General features: G+C 53.9%; 8 protein-coding genes across 12 annotated transcripts; 2 read left to right on the forward strand and 6 right to left on the reverse strand.

Moving 5' to 3' along the window:
- Positions 1-287: 287 nt before the first annotated feature.
- H310_01058 (hypothetical protein) lies at positions 288-2993 on the reverse strand. Its single transcript, XM_008864071.1, has 6 exons — positions 2792-2993; positions 2617-2738; positions 2359-2567; positions 1640-2315; positions 953-1595; positions 288-904 (listed from the first exon to the last, which is right to left on the reverse strand). Exons 1-6 carry the CDS (start codon positions 2939-2941, stop codon positions 413-415), a joined length of 2292 nt encoding a protein of 763 aa, XP_008862293.1. The 5' UTR covers positions 2942-2993; the 3' UTR covers positions 288-412.
- A 119-nt stretch (positions 2994-3112) lies between these two features.
- H310_01059 (hypothetical protein) lies at positions 3113-6020 on the forward strand. 4 transcript variants are annotated; one of them, XM_008864073.1, is made up of 5 exons: positions 3113-3338; positions 3384-3714; positions 3769-4447; positions 4504-5134; positions 5192-6020. In XM_008864073.1, exons 1-5 carry the CDS (start codon positions 3189-3191, stop codon positions 5777-5779), a joined length of 2379 nt encoding a protein of 792 aa, XP_008862295.1. In that variant the 5' UTR covers positions 3113-3188; the 3' UTR covers positions 5780-6020. The 4 variants fall into 4 exon arrangements, with proteins under 4 accessions (XP_008862295.1, XP_008862294.1, XP_008862297.1 ...); XM_008864072.1 differs by having other exon boundaries at positions 3384-4447; XM_008864075.1 differs by having other exon boundaries at positions 4504-6020.
- Positions 6021-6064: 44 nt separating this feature from the next.
- On the reverse strand, positions 6065-6643 carry H310_01060 (hypothetical protein). The gene is made up of 2 exons (XM_008864076.1): positions 6456-6643; positions 6065-6405 (listed from the first exon to the last, which is right to left on the reverse strand). Exons 1-2 carry the CDS (start codon positions 6532-6534, stop codon positions 6155-6157), a joined length of 330 nt encoding a protein of 109 aa, XP_008862298.1. The 5' UTR covers positions 6535-6643; the 3' UTR covers positions 6065-6154.
- Positions 6644-6650: 7 nt separating this feature from the next.
- Positions 6651-7442, reverse strand: H310_01061 (hypothetical protein). The gene has a single exon (XM_008864077.1). The coding sequence runs from the start codon at positions 7403-7405 to the stop codon at positions 6731-6733; it is 675 nt and encodes a 224-aa protein (XP_008862299.1). The 5' UTR covers positions 7406-7442; the 3' UTR covers positions 6651-6730.
- Positions 7443-7806: 364 nt separating this feature from the next.
- On the forward strand, positions 7807-8935 carry H310_01062 (hypothetical protein; the record flags this gene model as incomplete). The annotated part of the gene is made up of 1 exon (XM_008864078.1): positions 7807-8935. One exon carries the CDS (start codon positions 7807-7809, stop codon positions 8713-8715), a length of 909 nt encoding a protein of 302 aa, XP_008862300.1. The 3' UTR covers positions 8716-8935.
- Positions 7947-10998, reverse strand: H310_01063 (hypothetical protein). The gene is made up of 11 exons (XM_008864079.1): positions 10916-10998; positions 10768-10848; positions 10606-10704; positions 10466-10548; positions 10111-10421; positions 9970-10048; positions 9676-9910; positions 9475-9624; positions 9327-9415; positions 9046-9283; positions 7947-8993 (listed from the first exon to the last, which is right to left on the reverse strand). The coding sequence occupies exons 1-11, from the start codon at positions 10967-10969 to the stop codon at positions 8757-8759; spliced, it is 1656 nt and encodes a 551-aa protein (XP_008862301.1). The 5' UTR covers positions 10970-10998; the 3' UTR covers positions 7947-8756.
- Positions 10999-11189: 191 nt separating this feature from the next.
- Positions 11190-15315, reverse strand: H310_01064 (the record flags this gene model as incomplete). 2 transcript variants are annotated; one of them, XM_008864081.1, is made up of 9 exons in its annotated part: positions 11307-12213; positions 12260-13566; positions 13624-13691; positions 13773-13828; positions 14002-14104; positions 14160-14952; positions 15002-15075; positions 15138-15144; positions 15199-15315. In XM_008864081.1, the coding sequence occupies 9 exons, from the start codon at positions 15313-15315 to the stop codon at positions 11370-11372; spliced, it is 3369 nt and encodes a 1122-aa protein (XP_008862303.1). In that variant the 3' UTR covers positions 11307-11369. The 2 variants fall into 2 exon arrangements, with proteins under 2 accessions (XP_008862302.1, XP_008862303.1); XM_008864080.1 differs by having other exon boundaries at positions 11190-12213; positions 13624-13828.
- Positions 15316-15424: 109 nt separating this feature from the next.
- Positions 15425-16879, reverse strand: H310_01065 (hypothetical protein; the record flags this gene model as incomplete). Its single annotated transcript, XM_008864082.1, has 3 exons — positions 15425-15782; positions 15843-16722; positions 16780-16879. 3 exons carry the CDS (start codon positions 16877-16879, stop codon positions 15425-15427), a joined length of 1338 nt encoding a protein of 445 aa, XP_008862304.1.
- Between the last annotated feature and the right edge of the window lie 98 nt (positions 16880-16977).

Here is a 16977-nt window from a genome sequence, read left to right on the forward strand (position 1 = left end):
GTCAACATGAGCATCTTTTCATCCGAATCACGTCGGACCTGTGATCCAGGTACTGTAGCAGTACACACAACATTGGATGTGGTGCATGGGTGTCGAGGTGTCGGTTGACGGCACAATGATGCCAACCCTGCTTTGCGCCTTGGACAATATATCCATGATCAATGAGCATGGTGAGCATTTTTGTTGTCTTCATTGCTGGTGATTTATTTTGTTGTGTGATTTTCGCTTGCCTGAGCGCATGGAGTGAATTTTGACATGAGCAGATAAGGCATTTGATTGCGGACGCTGGAGAATTCACAGGTCGACAGCGCAGCTCTCTTCAACGGCACAGTCAATAGATGGCATTTAGACAAGGGTATAGCGCTACGAAGGCTGAAATTGAAGCGCAGTGGAATCATGACTTTGTGTTTGATTATGCCAGCGGCAGGAACGAGGCCGCGTCAAAGACAGCCCCTTGCACATACTTCTTGTACAATTCGTGGGACACCGCGAGTGAATCACCACGGGGTGTGATCGGGTACGACTTGGTTTCGCGGTTCCACGCAAGCTCGAATGCTTCCGTCACCTGTCGTACCCCCACTTCATCAACAGGTCGGTGCTCTTTGAATGCCGCGACGACATCTTTGAGCCACACCTGCCACCGTGGCAAGTAGTACGACGCCACGAGGCCAGACCATTGCTTCGTTGCGTAATCGCCCAGCACGTTGCCATTCGAATCGCCCCAACGCGTCACTTGATTGCGAGCTTCGTATTCGTAGTACAAACTCAGCTCCGAACTGTCGTGGCCTCCTGCCAACGCTTTGGCATCGAAGAGCCACTTGCCAAGCAAAAAATCTTCGTGTGTGCCAAGGACACGATCGATGTCTTGAATGAGCGTCAGGATCGCATGGGCGCGCCCTTCGATCTACAACCGAGTTGTCAGAGACGGCAGGCCAAGCATGGTCCAACACACCCGACTCAACGGGGTGTGGGTGTCGTGAAACTCGGTTTCAAGAGCTTCGTAGTGCTTGTACACGAGATCGGTCAGCACTTGGCGAGTCAAGTCCACCACATCATGACGGTACGTGTCGGTGTCCTTCAATTCTGGTGACGACGAACTAGCAGCTAACAAACTCCGCCACGCGATGGCCACTTGTTTCGGATCGTAGGCGATTTTGGTCGGCATGAATCCGTCTTGAATCATTTTCCAGTGCGGTCGGATGGTCACGAGGCTCTTGGTCACGCCTCCATACGCTTTCGTCACGTTGTAGACAGAATGCAAGAGTGTGGTCCATGTTTGGTTGGCGTTGGCATCGCTGACGTGGTACCGGCTGTGCACAAAGTCTGGGACCCACGAGTGGACATCGACGGGCTTGGACTCCCACGCCATTTGGAGCGTCAAGTCGTACACGATGTAGTTCTGGAAAATTCCTTCCATGGTGAGACCGACTCCAATCATTGTCCCGTTGGACGCAAGCCGCGACGCCACGGGATCCGTCCCGATGGTTGGCAAGTCCCCCCGCAGCCCCATATTGCCGCCAAAATTGTGCAGCACGCAGTAAATCCACGACTTGCCAAAGTAGTTATGGCTCTTTTTCCAAATCGGAACCACTTCACTACAATTCCGCATGACCGCATGTTGAATCCATGAAGAAAATACCTGTAAAGGTCCAAAATGATGAGTTTGTCGTCTGGAACTCCGCCCACATACGCTTGAATACGCTCGTTGGTCCAGTAGCCACTCAAGAAGAGCCATCCCTGCATGAGCCAAACTGCATTTGGATCAGCTAGCGTCATGCTGTCGATGACTGCCTTGGATGCCTTCGACAAGTACACCGGGTCAGGCTGCGTCGGGTCCATTTCGTTATACGTGTCGGCTTGATACAATGACGATGTATATCCATAGAGACGGCGCTGCTCGGCAACAAACGTGCGCCCAATTTCCGTGTACAGCGGGTCCGTTGGGTCCAACATGTACACGCAGCAGAACTCATCGGGGAAGTTGCCCCAGTTGGGTGATCGCGCAATGGTTGCGTTCTTGTAAATGGTGGTGATTTCCTCGGGGATATGGCCAGCAAACCCCGGTAGCGCCGGGATCATCCCGAATTCCCGCATACGGCCGAGGATCTTGACCTGCAAGTCGAACTGGTCGTCGATGAATTGCTGGGGAAGAGGACCCTTGACCCAACTCCCGCGGAGGTTGCCCATTCGTCCCCACGCCAAGAACGCTGACCCGGCAAAGAACTTGTGGAGCCCAGAATTGCTCACGTTGAACTTGTTGAACGTAGACTGCCACACCTTCTCTTGGCCTGTGAACGCCAGTGGCATGTTGATCCCTAGAAAGTCATAAGTGGACGGGTCTTGTCGAGCCCGGCGTACCGTTGAGAGCCATCCAATCGATGTGCTTTGCCCACTTGGCCCATCCCCACGTCCATTGGGAATAGCTTACGGTGCACACGTTCTCGTAGTACGAGTACTTGGAGCTGCGTTCTACACGCACGGTGGAGCTGATGCGCGGAAGCGTCTTGGGAAGGTGGATCTCGTGATCTTCCCAGTCGGTTTGGGTGTGCACAACATGTTTCAAGTACCTACGTTAATCGTATATGGGGCAATGACGCCTTCGCGCGAGGTAGGTACCAGTGGAGGGCATAGCCGAGGGCAGTGCCACTCGACCCGCTGATCGCAACTTTGTCGCCGTTCGTCCCAATTTCCCACACATCGCGTCCATCGGTAGTGGCAGGAATAACATTCAGCGAGAACTACCAAATGACACACTCAAATTCGCGTATGATGCGACAGGACATAACCATACTTGATCGAGGTACACCTTTCCCAAGCAGCGTTCAATCAGCCCTTGAGTTGCCTTGACGGGGTCATGCGCCGGAGGGGTCAAGCTCACGCTGCCAAGAACTGCAATCGCAGCCAACGCTACCGTGGCCGCGAGATAAAGAAGGTGCTGCATGGCGATCTCCCACGTCACAATCTGCCGATCTTGGTGGATGGATCCACGCTTCTTCAAGTATGTATCCGAATAGGAATAGTGCCTCCATATGAAAATTTTAAATATACTCTCACTTTATCTATGTAAATTTCTCCAATGAATTAAATTTTCGCAGTCAATCCACAAATCTTCCGGATACGGGAAGATCGCTTGTTCTTTGGACGTCTACAAGGACGTCACTTGTGAGTCTTGAGGACTGCGGCGAAGCATGCTGAGGCAAACGATGTGGCAGATGCTTGGAGCAATGTGCACGCTGTCGCTGGTGGCGCATGCCATGTTGGACGTGCCTTCCCATGACGCAGTCGCTGCAGTGAAAGGGCTCGTTGCTCGTCGTTTGGGAGAGAAATACCTTGACCAGGTAAGCGTGATGTGGTGTCGACATTCCATACACTCGAGTTCGTAGATGTCCTTCGAAGTGATCCCAGCAATCGACGATGGAAAAGACGTGTTGGAGATTGGTAATGATGGAGGGAAGGTGCAAATTCGAGGATCCAGCGGCACAGCGTTGGCGTACGCTGTGCAATGGTACTTGAAGCAAGAGGTCCACACCCAAACAAACTGGGACGACCACGTCCTTCAGCTTCCCGACACTTTGCCTCAACCATCGTCTACCGTGCGCGTCGAAAAGGTGTCCAAGTATACGTACTACCAAAACGTGTGCACCGTGAGCTACTCCATGTGGACGTGGGGCTGGGACAAGTGGGAAAAGCATATCGACTGGATGGCGCTCAATGGTCAGTACTCCATTCACAGCGTAGGCGCGCATGCCTCTCACTGGTTTTCGACAGGCATTAACATGCCTTTGGCGTTCACGGGCCAAGAGAAGGTGTGGCAAGCCACCTATCAGAAGTTTAACGTGAGTACGGTTGGCCTGAACAAGTTCTTTGCTGGGGCGTCATTCCTGGCGTGGGGACGCATGGGCAACGTCCGCGGGAGCTGGGTCAAGGGTCCTTTGGCCCAAGAGTTTATTGACGGGCAATTCGAGTTGCAGGTCAAGATCCTCACCCGCATGCGAGATTTCGGCATGATTCCGGCGCTTCCTGCTTTTGCCGGACACATCCCCGAGGAAATCACAAAGCTGTATCCTCACGCCAAAACGTTCCGGTCGCCGAAATGGGGCAACTTCCCAGATGCGTACACGAACGTGTACATGCTCGACTCGTCCGATCCGCTGTACATTGAGATCGGGCGCACCTTCATCGAAGAGCAGACTCGCCTCCACGGCGGGTTCACGTCGTCGCTGTACCAAGCCGACACGTACAATGAGATGGATCCATCTCGTGGAGACCACGAGTTCCTCCACCAGGCGTCGAAGGCCGTGATCGACTCGATGACGAAGGCAGACCCGAAGGCCGTGTGGCTCATTCAAGCATGGACATTCAATCGGGGGTTTTGGGGCCACGACCAAATTCAGTCGTACTTGAGTGGCGTCCCCAACGACAAGATGATCTTGCTCGACCTGTACAGGTAGTAGTCGTAGTGCTTGGACCATGGTGCACCTGACGTCGACGTGGCGGGTGTAGTGAAACCATTCCGATCTGGCCGCGGTCGGCCAACTTTTTCGGCAAGTCGTGGATTTACTGCTTGCTCCACAACTTTGGCGGGAACACTGGTCTCCGCGGGAACTTGCCCCAGTACGCCCAGGAACCGATCCACGCGCGTGGGCAAAGCAACGGGACGATGGTCGGCATTGGACTGACCATGGAAGGAATTTTCCAGAACTACATCGTGTACGACTTGACGCTTCAAATGGCGTGGGAGTCCAAGCCGGTGGACTTGGCCAAGTGGCTCCCGGCATTTGTTCGCAATCGATATCACATTGAAAACACCAACGCGGCGCAGGCATGGCACATGTTGCTCCAGTCGGTGTACAATGTCGGCGACGGCGGCGGCGTGACAAAGAGCATCGTGGCTGTCCGTCCAGGATGGGACATTCTCCACCTCACGTTCCAACCCACAGATATCCCGTACGACCCGCGGCTTGTCGTGACCGCGTGGTCGCATCTGTTGGCCGCCGCGGACGCTGTGCCACACACCGACGCGTTCCTCCATGACGTGGTGGACGTCACGCGCCAGGTGCTGTGCGACCTCTTCCTCGCAAACTTCAAAGAGATCAAGCGCGCATTCATCGGCCACAACATAACGACTGAAGAGGTAAGCACGTTGTGTTGGGGGAGCCATAGAATGCCTCGTTGCTGACGGAATGTCCAGTTTGCTGACAGGACCCGGTGCATGCTGCAGCTGCTGTGGGACTTGGACGTCATCCTGGGCTCCCACGTCGACTTTTTGCTCGGCCGTTGGATCGACCAAGCGCGAGCGCTGGCTGGGAATAACACGAACGTGGCGGAATATCTCGAGTATGAAGCGCGCAACCAGATCACGCGATGGGGAGACTCGAATGGGAATTACTTGTCCGACTATGCCGCAAAAGACTGGGCTGGACTCATGTCGTCGTATTACTATCCTCGCTGGCGCATCTGGCTCACGGAAGTGACGGCTGCCTATGAAAGTCATCGCGACATCCACACGAAGGCAGTCAACGATGCACTTGAAGCGTTTGAGTTGGGATGGCAGTTGGAAACGGTGTCGTTTCCCACTACAGCCCATGGCGACCCCGTCCAAATTGCTCGTCGCCTTCAATCGAGGCACGCTGATCGACTGGCCCGAGTTCATGTCGACGTCCCCCTCCATCGCGTCCAGCGCCACGAGCCAGTGTTTGGGCAACATTTTATGCTGGATCAACGCCGCAGCAAGACGCATCGTGACATGGACGACTGCGGACTGGACTGTGTCGCCTAGTTGCTGCTCCTCTCGAGAGGTCATAAAGTCCCTTCGCCGCGTGGCTGGGCATTTCTCTATAAACTGTGCAATGTCGACGGTGGGGGACCTCTATCCATTGCGTGCATCAGCACACGATCGCGGGTGACATTCTCCACCACCAGCCACGACTGCTTGTGATTCAGATGTACTTCCCACAGTGCGAGTAAAGTCTTCTGTCGTTCTTCGACACATTGCATCTTCCTGGCGTTCATCGGCATCCCTCCCACGTCTTGTTGAACGTCCCCAACCTGCTGCCGCCTACTCCGACGCCGTGTTGACGTGGTGGGCCCTCGAACAAACCAACACACGAAATGGACTGCAACTACTTCCATACACGGACCACGCTTGTCTAGGTCATTTCATTCCAATCTTGTACCCCGTGTGCCCTCGCTTGAAGGAATTGTCGGACGATCGACTGTATACGACGCGGCACCGCGGCTCACTTCCGCTCCACGCACCGTTCTTGCACGTCCGAGAGGACGACCCGGTCATGGTGTAGTGAGTCTGGCACGAGTACAGTGCCGTCGCCCCTGCAGCCGATCCAGAGATTTCAACGCGCCCGTTTGGGATGCTGTGGAGGGCTGGACATGTCGATTGGTGGGCGGCTATCGGTCATTTGTGTCATGTGTCCGCCGTTCCATCATGAGCGACACACCTGACGAGGCCCACGCAACACAGCAAACGGCAGAGAGCGTCAAGAACACGATGCTGATGTACTTCATGAGGGCCACCATGGAGGGAGGATGCGAAGTCTGGGAGACCGACTCTCCATTCCTTATGTAAAAATAGCCCGAGCTCAACCGACGAGTCGAAAAAGAGCGACAACTCCCACTGCAGAACGCAGAGTCGATGGAAAAACTGTGGTAGAGTCGATGGAAAAACTGTGGTGCGATTGAGGAATACATGGGCCTCGAATGGCTATGTTGGCGCCTATTGCTTGGCTTCGCCGCCGTGCTGCGCCACTTCTCCATCGCCGTGGTACTTCAAAGTCTTGACCCAGTGGCTGTGGCCACCCGTGGGATGCTTGAAAAGAACGCTCGACTTCTTCCCGTACTTCTTCAGGTGGTTCTCCACGTCCAGTGGCAAAAAGTTGTGAGAGTACGCAATCTTGCCATCAAAGTCCTCTTCCTCCTTCGGATCAAACACTTCCACGGTCCATCCTTGGCGATGGGCAAACGAGATCGCATCTTCCTTCTTGTTGAACTTGGCCACCAAGTCCGCCACGGGGTCGTTCCCAGCGTTCCACCCCATCAGAGGGTTTTGCCAGTTCGCACGCGTGCCAAAGCGAATCTCCCAATGGTGGGTGAACGCACGGGTGCTTTGCATTTGGTTACGGGTAGGCTTGTACAAGATAACCTTGCGGCCTTTCGTCCATTCGCCCACACCGCTCACAAGTGCACATTCCTCGGGGTGCAACATGGGTTCCACGAAGCTCGGGTTTTGGTCGTCCGTCGCATGAGGAGGCAATACATTGTGGCGACGCGCCAGCATTTCCTCCTTGATTTGCTGCATAAGGGCAGTGTCATCTTCAGGCTGAGCGGGAGCCGAGAAGCTTCTGCACAACTTGCCAGTATTAGGGCGGGTTCGGGCCACGGCACGGATCATCGTCCTTCGTCAGTCGATTTCAGTGGCTCGGCACTGCCACAGGACGTACCCGGATAAATATCCGTACATGTCTGTCGAACTTCGTAGGTCAAGATTTTCTTGTTTGAGTGAAGTACGTCGCATCCTTACTATCGTTTGGGCTTTCGCAATTAGTGAGCGCCATGGAACCCAAGATCCTTTGTCCTGTGAGCAGCACTCTAATGATGCGTTGCGTAGGAATTGTCGTCCACGTTGCTGAGCCGCTACACTTGTACTGCACTCCTGCTACTTAGTACTACTAGAAAACTCTACATAACTTTTATTTATACTACGTAGTACTTCACCAAGAGTAGTAAACAAATCGAATTTCGAATATATTGGTCGGATAGCTTGTGGATTTTATCCGAAATCAATTCCACGACATGTTTGCAAATCCAGAAGCGATAAAGCTCAACATGGAGATTGACGCGATGGAGGTGCTTTTCGTGAGCGGTCAGTTGAAGGAGTCGCTTGTTGCCAGTCGAGAATGGCTCGTGAACCAACTAAATCTCAATGTCGACGTGATCGCTGCCAAGACGAACCTGCCCTTACTTGGGAAAGGGGTGCATGTGGCCGTGGATGACTCAGCCTCTGTTCTCGACGACGAGACGGAGCGTGCAATTGCGGTCTACATGCAGTCCACATTTGAGCTCAACGAGCCCGACGAAATCCTCTTGCTGGCAGATGCTCTGCGCATACTCTCCCCGGTTCCTTACCACGTCGGACTGCACTGGGGATCATTTCTTGCAGCTATGGGTTACAAAACTGAATCTCAAGAACTCTTCACGCGCACCCTGGCGGCCCTCGAGGTGGATGCCGCACACGACGCTACCATCGCATATCGGAAGTACGAGGAAATGCTAATTGCGCTGGTGACGAAAGTTTGGCTCGGCGAAGAAATGACCATCTCCACCAACAAACAGACGTTGCTCGATTTCATTCAACGTAACACAACCTTGACAGACAATTCCAAGTCCAAAGTCGTCGACCTCGTGGAGCAGCACATTCTCAAGCGTCCATCACACTCGGCACAGGCAGTCACGGACATTCCTTCGCCACAGACCACTGATATTCCCGCGCCAAGGTCGCCTCGGTCCATCACGCCCCACAACATTTCCTCCTCTGGCGGTGCCTCCTCGACGTCATTTCTAGCCGATCCAACTACCCCCTTGATCATTGGTGCTGCAGCTGTCGCAGCCGTGTGTGCGATCAAGTACCGTTCACAACTGCACACGTCGCTGGGTGAAGTCATGACAACGCTCCAAGAAGCCAAGGGGTTGTTGTTTGGGTAAAGATGGACCCAAAAAGAAGTAAAATATCAAACCCGACGTCGCTACATTGCGACGTCGTTTCTCGTGGGGGTTGCGTTGAGGCGTGGGATCATGCTTTGCCTCGATTTGGGCAATGCACTCGCGACAGGATGCACCGCACTGCGAAGTTGCTGGTTGCTGGCAATGCTAATCCGTCGAGGCCCGTTCTGAAGCATCTTCAACCTGCGATTCTCCGCCTCGAGCTCGTTGACACGTGACTGAAGCTCTCGCTTCTCTCGCGTCAGTTGATCGATCGTACGCTACACATCCGCACCTGAGTCTCTGAATGCATTCGGTCGACGTTCAAGGAACCTGAAATGCAGTGGACACATGATGTTTTGCCCGCTTCGCGTCAGCATCCAACTCAAGGCCGTTTAACATGTTGTCGTCGATGCTTTTGCGCTTGACGCCGCCCCGAGCTTCTTGCAGGGCTTGTCGCAATGCCGCGTTCTCTTGTTCGAGTCGATCGGCGCGTTGGATGTGTGTCATTTCAGCGGTCACGACGTGTTTCTTTGGTCGAATTCGGATGTTCTTGGCGCGATTGGCGTACCTACGCCACAATGAGTCCTCGCACGACTGTGAAACGATTGTACTTGAGTGTGTTGTGGGTCTCTTCGAAGCATGCATGTGATGGGTTGATGTTGGCGATCATGACGAGCCGACAGTCACCTTCCAACGAGCTCTACAAGTGGACATGACACTCCAATTCCACAAAATGGTCGCCAGGAGAACGCTTGATACCTTGAGTAAGTGAGTGAGCTTGCTGTCGCGGTACTTGGTCCGCGGCGCTGGTTTTTCTCGCATGCGTAATGTCACAGAGGAGTCTGACCGTCGCCGCTCCTTCATTGACGACGACAACGCATTGATGCAGTTGGCCAATGCTAGGAGACTCTGCACACGATGAGCATCCTCGCAGGTTTCCAAATGTCGCGGTTACCGCACCTTGTTGATGTTGGCGCCTTCCGTCAAGCGAAGGCCCGTGTTCTGCGTGTTGGATGCTCGCTCGGACCCCGCCAAATCAATGAGCGACAGGACGCCTTCCGTGGTGGCTTCGTGAGGATTGTTTTGACGGAGCATCGTCGTCGTCGTGTGCTTGACTGTGACTTGCAGCACAGCATGAGACCGAGATGAGACCTGGTTTGCCGCCGTAGACTCTGTCCGGCGGTTCCGATTACCCCTGCCAAGACATGCCACGATTGAATTAGTACTGGACTGCATGATACCATCCCAACGTACATGCGGAGCAATTGCAACACTTGCGTCGACGACTCGACGACGACGTGGTGTAGTCCTGCGACATGGACCACGCCCTTGACTGCGTGAACGAAGCATGTCATGTGAGATGGAAGGCGGCACATGAAGACCAGGTGCGTCTACCTGGGTCCTCACGCAATGCCAGCGGACGGTTCGACGGGTGCAGGAGGTCGCGAATTTGCTCGTTGTACACTTCGAGGTATGTCACGACAACGGTCCAATTGAAGCCAAGACCTTCCGCCACCGCGGCTTCCGCTTCTTCCTCGCGTGCTCGTGAAATTAACCGGAAGATGTCTGTGAGAGAGTGTGGAATGATGCCATCCACATGGGGAACATCGTCGTCGTCGTCGTGATGATCCAGTTGGTTGTCGTCGCTGCCATCTCGCTCGGAGCCCATCATGGTGTGCGTTTTACCTGCTCCCGTCGCGCCATACCTACAAGTGTGTAAGCTGGATATTGGCAGAATGCAACGGCGTACGCAAAGATTGTTGCGTTGAAGCCTTTCAAAATTGTCGGAATGATGTTGCGCACGGTTTTCGAGTACACCTCGTCTTGGGTTGCCTGTGAAGGAAGGACGGAAGGTCATTTCTCCAGCGTCTGTGGCCTGTATGGACGTACGTAGTCGGGAAACGCCATGTCGTAAGCATACTCGTTGGTGAACCCTCGCTGACTCTTCAGGTGCCGCAACGGTATGCCATGCTTTTCGATGACGACAGTCTAAGAGTTTAAGCGACGCAATAACATGAGTTTTCCGAGGCAATATGGCCCTAGTTCGAGCACCTGGTCGCCAGCCACGCGGCAGCAGCTTCGATGTCCATTCAGTTGCTCAGTCTGCGAGATTGGTCGAACACGCACGGCGACCTGCAATGCCAAGGAATAAGGGCGTAAGTCATTCGTGTGAGTGGGGCAGAATCGCTGCGTATCTCACAAGCATGTTTGGGATATCCTCATGATAGTCTTCGAAATCGTCCGTCACCGGCATCGGTCGATGCTGAAGATATCCGAGACGAGAATGAGTTTTGCAGAATCATTTGTCCAACAATTATTTTCCCACACGATAGAATTGTGCGAATTGTTTTTCGAGGATGATTTCGACATCCACACACAAACATCAAGATATCAGTGCTGTACATGAGAATTTTTATAGATTCAGGTCGAAATAATATTTCGCCATGTGGGGGTTCAAAATTTCAAACGTCGTCCGAACAAGCACCGATCGCCGCCGTGGATACGTTTGTAGGGTGCCAACTCAACTGTGCACCTCACGAACAAGTCATTCTCGCCTCGCTCCGGACTACGATGGACTTGCTGGGCTATGTACGGATTGTGAACACCCCACAACAGTGAAGGATCGACAAAGATGCGACTGCATGAGAATTTATTTACAAGTCTTGGAGACTGGCGTCGGTGTCGCGAACCTCGAGCAGTTCCACGCGATACATGTTGCCGTACTTGGCGTACAATGTCGTCGCGATTTCGATGGAGTTGCCAACGGGGTCAGTGGGAAACGCATCCGTTTGGGTCTGCCACTTCAGTTCGAAGTCGTTCAATTGATTGTCGATCTTGTCATCGTCCGTGGGCTTTCCAGCTTCTCTTGCGTCGCACACAGCCATCAACCAAATGCGCCAACGTGTGCCGTAATATTGCGCCACCAAGCCGGCCCACTGTTTGTTAGCGTAGTCGTTCAACGCTCCGACGCCCCACCGAGTCAGCTGGTTACGAGCTTGGTACTCAAAGTAGCCAGCAGTTGCGGGTGTGCCTCGTGCTTTGGCATCTCGAATCCATCGGCCCAATAGAAACGCCGAGTTGGTCGCCAGAATCGCGTCCATGTCTTCAAGCAGGACCATGATATGATTTGCTGCCGAGCATACGACTGCCGCCTCCACATTCGGGCTATTGTACAGCTTGACGAGGGTCACGTACTGCTCAACCATGATGTTGTTGAGTGCTTGTCGTGTCACATCCACAAGATCGTGCTGGAAGGCGTCGACGTCGGCCAACTGGCCATCAGCTGCGGCCAAAATCAACTCTCTCCATGCCGAATGCACAGCGCTCGATGTGAGTCGTTTGGGCAACATCAAGTTGCCGTCCGAGTCGGTGTCGTTCACGGCCAGGTGCCATCGAGGGCGAGTCGTCGCTAGAGACCCTACCAGTCCTTCGTCGCGATACACGGACGACATCAAGAATGCCCACCCCTTGAGTGCATGTTCGTTCACGACATGGTATCTACATGCAGGCAGTTAAACCCTGGCCGCAGGGAAATCAACGATACCGTTGGTGAACATACGACTGAATCCATGCATCTAACTGCATGGGATGGCTGCGCCACGCCATCTCCAGCGCGAGGTCGTACACGATGTAGTTTTGAAAAATGCCCTCCATGGTGAGCCCGAGGCCAATCATTTGGCCATTGCTTGCCGCCAAGGACGTGATCGGGTCCGACGCTAGCTTGGGGAGGTTCCCATGAAGCCCCAAGTTGCCGCCAAACGTATGTAGCAGACAGTAAATCCATGGCTTGCCAAAGTAGTTGGACGTCCGACTCCACACTGGAAACGATTCGGTCCACAGATCCAACATGATGAGGCGGTCGTTGGCGACGCCACCAAGATACGCTTCAATCTTGTCGTTGGTCCAGAAGTCCTTCATGAAGTAGAAGAGCCATCCTTGCATGATCCACACGGCATTCCGGTCTGCTGCCAACATACTGTCGATCACAGCTTTCGACGACGCACGAAGGTAGGCCAGGTCTGAAGTATGGGGCACCAGCTCGTTGTACGTGTCAGTTTGGTACACTGAAGATGTATACCCGCCGTAGAGTTGGGTTTGCACTTGGATAAAGGTCCGCCCAATGTCGAGGAAAAGTTGGTCCGTTGGATCGAGCATGTGCACACACGTAAACTTCTCTGGAAATCCAGCCCACTGCGATGACTGCCGCACATTTGCGTGAGGGTATAACTCGACGAGTTCGGCGGGGACATGGCCGGCAAACGCGGGAAGGGCCGGAAGCATGCCGAATTCCTTCATGCGATCCAGGATACGCAGCTGAAGGCGGTACTGATCCTCGATAAAGTCCAACGGAATCGGACCGAACGGACCCCAGCTGTCGCGGATGTTGCCCATCCGACCCCAAGCTTGGAACGCCGCGCCGGCAAAAAAGTGCTGCATACCACCGGTCGACACGTTGTACCGCTTGAACGTCTCGAGCCAGATCTTTTCCTGCCCGGTGAACGCCAGCGGCAAGTTGATCCCTTGGAGTGCCATCCAGTCGATGTGTTTTTCCCACTGCGGCCAATCCCACGTCCACAACGAGTAGCTCGTCGTGACCACGTTGAGATAATACGTGAACTTGGTATTCTTTGCGATGGAGACGGGAGCGGTGGGAAGAGGGAGGGTGTGTGGGACGACCAAGGCGTGATTATCCCAGTCGGCTTGTGTGTGAACAACGTCCTTGAGGTACTTATGCAAGGCAAACCCCATCGCTGTGGCACTCGAGCCCATCACACGGAGACGGCCATTGTGTCCGTCAAACGACGATATATCATGGCCACGCACATCTTTCTCGGTCACTTTCAATTCAATCTACAAGACTCATGAGGTGCTGCGTTTGCGCAACAATGAAGGACACAAGAACTGTACTTGGTCAAGGTAATGCGGCCCCAACGCTCGCGAGATCAACCCGTGGATCGCTGGGATCGGGTCGTGCTCTGGCAGACGCATGTGTGGATGAGCATTGGCGCATCGCACTGCGACGAGGCACAGAGCGATCGGAACTATGCAACGGATACCTGCAGACATCCAATCTTCGCCACGAGCGGCACGGGGGAGTACAAATCCGAAGTGGCTTCTCCAAGATCCACCATGTCAGACAAGCTTGGATCATTTCATTGGTGGATTATTAGCCAATCCAGACATCTCAATTCAACTTTTTGGGGGAAAACTTGACGAAAATTGGCAAATTACGGAGAGACAACGACTTGAAACGTGGGGAATAATCAGCTTCAACATGTAGCCTACTCAACATTCATGTACTGTTTGCCTGCTTCATACGTCGAAATCATGACAGCACATGCCGGGGCGACTTTTGCCACGCGTGCACTGAGCCCGGTGAAGAGCCCCCCTAAGCGACGCGCATCCATCAGTTCATGTTTTCTCGTGAGGAAGGAGTGACGTACCCACACCTTCGGACTGAACAATCTCCCGCATCAGGCGCCACACTTTTGGCGGTTTGGTTGGTTCTGTCATCGACGAAAATGTTTCGATCTGCTGCTTTGTCTTGACTACGTCAAACGGTTGAGTGACGACGGACGCGAGCGCGCCAGAACATGCCCCTGACACAAACGCTATCCCAAGCTGAGTTTGCGACGAGTTCTCCCTCGCCTGCAACGCAGGCAACGCCGTCAAGTGCGTCTTCACCATTTCGAATAAGCCCCAGTACATGGCTGAAAATGGGACGTCGCGAGCTAGGGTGGGCACGAGGCCTCTCCACAGCGTGAAGATTCCACTGGCAACACTTCGTCGGATGACTGCCACGAAGGAGCCGGCATTGGCCGTTGCTTGCATTCGAATTCGAATGAGCTCGAGTGGTGACACGACTGTGGCGGCGACACATCGGGCAAGGCTGCCGGCGACAAAAGGAACAAGTGTAGCATGGTCTGGGTACTGTCGCTTGGCAGCGGCATGCAGCAGGTCGTACGACGTGAAGTAAAAGACCGTGGAAGGGACAGCGATGAGCAACGTAGGTGGCAGGCCAGCATACAAAGCGCTGACGCCTTCAGTCCGAACGATGTGGCTGAGCGCGTGCAGCGTGCCTCGCAGTTGCACCGGAGCTGGAGCATTATGAACTGGACACGCGAATGGGAAAGTCTTGGTCGTGGCATCGGCAAAAAGGCGACTATTTTGTTTCGAGATCATGTGGTCCATGAGCCCATTGGAGAACTGGAAGTGCGTGCAATGGCAGTAGTTGACCTACGAGAACTTCTGGATGAAGAGAACTGACGCACCATCCTCGCAGTACCGTCGATGTATTGGCAGTGACAATAGTTGAAGCTGGCCCTTGTGCTTGAAGCCGTGTCTTCGCGACTTCAAGCGCTACATCAGCAGGGTGAGCACAAATGCCGCTGTAGGACGTGTGCATCGTTTTCGCAACGTACGCGTGACCTACGAAAATCAACAACATAAGGAGGAAGCAGGACAAAGTCACTCGGTGCCTACAAGGAGCGAGGTCAGCAGAGCGCCAACTGAAGCGACACCCGACTTCTTGACGGACAGCTCCAGTGTCCGGAAGTGCTGTCCCCTCCCTTCGTCGGGGTTCGGTGCCGTCGCCACCATTTCTTGCTGTGTCAACAAAATCTTCTAATTACTTTTTGATTGGCCAAAATCTCCCACGATACGATTAAGTTTTCTTCATGGAAGGACTTAGTCGTCTCCATGGGTCGACCTATGCTTCAGGGGCTGTCAGGGCATCGTGCATTGCCTGGAGATGATGGCCCAGTTGAGTATGTCCATTTGCCGATGCAAACATCATGGGTGTGAACCCCTCGTCGTCAGGTTGCATGTGCCGTCGGTGGAGGCCACCACCACCTTCGGACACAGGTCGCACGAGCCACATGCACATGTCATCGTGGCCTTTCAGAGCTGCTTTGTGCAGTGCACTGTGTCCGTTGCGGTTCAGAACGGAACAATCCAGCCCTTTTTCAACGAGGAAGCGCAGAATGTCAACATTGCCGGTCATGGCACACCACTGGGAGGCGTTGCAACCAAACACGTTCAGGCAGTGGATGTCACACCCTATGTCGCTACACCAGCGATCTCAGTCGTATTCGCAATTGCATGCACATCAAATCTTCTGTACGTACACGAGCCATTGCACGATGTCCAAATGCTGGCCATACACTGCATAGTGCAGTGGAGTTGTCCCGTCCAACGTTGCGCAGTCGACGTCAATCTTCACTTCATTGATTAACCATTCACAAATGCGACGGAAACCGTTTCGTGCTGCCCAATGTAGCGCATTTCGACCAAGCTTTCCTTGTAATGCAGCCGCATCTAACCCCACTTGTTCATGGAGGAATCTGCACATGCCCAAGTGTCCTTCGATCGCGGCCCACAGCATGGCATCGTTACCGTGCACATCGCGCGTGCTTTTGGCATCCCAACCTTGATGCAGGAGCGCTTGAAGAGCTGGAATGTCGCCTCGTCGGGCTGCATCCAGGCCAGGTTCCAGGTCTCGACGTCTGCGCTCTGCTGCCTTGGCCGATTCAGTCCACTGGTGCAACATCGTCCGAGGAGCCGTATACGCAATAATCTGGACATTGCTCGCGGCTACGGCATCATCGCGAGCTTGGACGTACGAGTGATTGTGCTGAATTTCCCGGTGCACTCGCAGCCCCTTTGTGCCATTGAAGTACAGGCCACACAGCGAGCACGGGAATCGTCCCATGACCGTGTGCCATTCCAAGTGCATCTTCGTCGTGATTTTTATCATCCCTCGATTGTCATGGCGAATGTCAGCCACGAGGGGTTGCATTGCTTCGGACATGTGTTCGACAAGGGCGGCGGCAAGGGTGGAGGTAGTTGCGTATTCCTCATGTTTCACGAGACCGTACGGCGTTTTAACAATGACTCGCAGCGGAGTGTCGCTGGGCTGGTTTGTTTCGTGCATTGCACGAATGTGGTGTTTGAACACTTGGTTGGCAAAAAACACTTCCAGGTCGGCTCCCCTCTCTCGTCCTCGAGCTAGCAAACTACGAGTTAGCTGACTACTCCTACAGCAAAGCGCAATAAAGTGGGAACCTGGGCATACTTGGTTGCGGCTGCTGTAGTATTGGCTCACGTAATCTTCGCCGAGATGGTGCCGCACCGCCTCCGCAACCCACGCATTGAGGGTTTCCATGGCAATACCAGTACGTTGGGCGTGGCGTGAAGGGAAGCCAATCACACGTCACTTTTATTGACCAATCCAATTGCTATATTTTGAACTATTTTACCAAT

The sequence above is a fragment of the Aphanomyces invadans genome (genome assembly GCF_000520115.1).
Source record: "Aphanomyces invadans strain NJM9701 unplaced genomic scaffold supercont1.2, whole genome shotgun sequence".
In the NCBI taxonomy this organism is placed as follows: domain Eukaryota; phylum Oomycota; class Saprolegniomycetes; order Saprolegniales; family Verrucalvaceae; genus Aphanomyces; species Aphanomyces invadans.

What these genes read in the sequence shown, in the direction of transcription:
- H310_01058 (XM_008864071.1), bottom strand. Translation starts at nt 2,941, where the DNA reads ATGCAGCACCTTCTTTATCTCGCGGCCACGGTAGCGTTGGCTGCGATT. An exon ending in GAAAGGTGTACCTCGATCAA is followed by an intron (nt 2,739 to 2,791) that starts GTATGGTTATGT and finishes GTCATTTGGTAG; the next exon opens with TTCTCGCTGAATGTTATTCC. An exon ending in CTCGGCTATGCCCTCCACTG is followed by an intron (nt 2,568 to 2,616) that starts GTACCTACCTCG and finishes CGATTAACGTAG; the next exon opens with GTACTTGAAACATGTTGTGC.
- H310_01059 (XM_008864072.1), top strand. Translation starts at nt 3,189, where the DNA reads ATGCTGAGGCAAACGATGTGGCAGATGCTTGGAGCAATGTGCACGCTG. An exon ending in GAGAGAAATACCTTGACCAG is followed by an intron (nt 3,339 to 3,383) that starts GTAAGCGTGATG and finishes TCGAGTTCGTAG; the next exon opens with ATGTCCTTCGAAGTGATCCC. An exon ending in ATCTTGCTCGACCTGTACAG is followed by an intron (nt 4,448 to 4,503) that starts GTAGTAGTCGTA and finishes TGGCGGGTGTAG; the next exon opens with TGAAACCATTCCGATCTGGC.
- H310_01060 (XM_008864076.1), bottom strand. Translation starts at nt 6,534, where the DNA reads ATGGTGGCCCTCATGAAGTACATCAGCATCGTGTTCTTGACGCTCTCT. An exon ending in TGTTGCGTGGGCCTCGTCAG is followed by an intron (nt 6,406 to 6,455) that starts GTGTGTCGCTCA and finishes AATGACCGATAG; the next exon opens with CCGCCCACCAATCGACATGT.
- H310_01061 (XM_008864077.1), bottom strand. Translation starts at nt 7,405, where the DNA reads ATGATCCGTGCCGTGGCCCGAACCCGCCCTAATACTGGCAAGTTGTGC.
- H310_01063 (XM_008864079.1), bottom strand. Translation starts at nt 10,969, where the DNA reads ATGCCGGTGACGGACGATTTCGAAGACTATCATGAGGATATCCCAAAC. An exon ending in ACATGGCGTTTCCCGACTAC is followed by an intron (nt 10,549 to 10,605) that starts GTACGTCCATAC and finishes CTTCCTTCACAG; the next exon opens with GCAACCCAAGACGAGGTGTA. An exon ending in GTGTTGCAATTGCTCCGCAT is followed by an intron (nt 9,911 to 9,969) that starts GTACGTTGGGAT and finishes ATGTCTTGGCAG; the next exon opens with GGGTAATCGGAACCGCCGGA.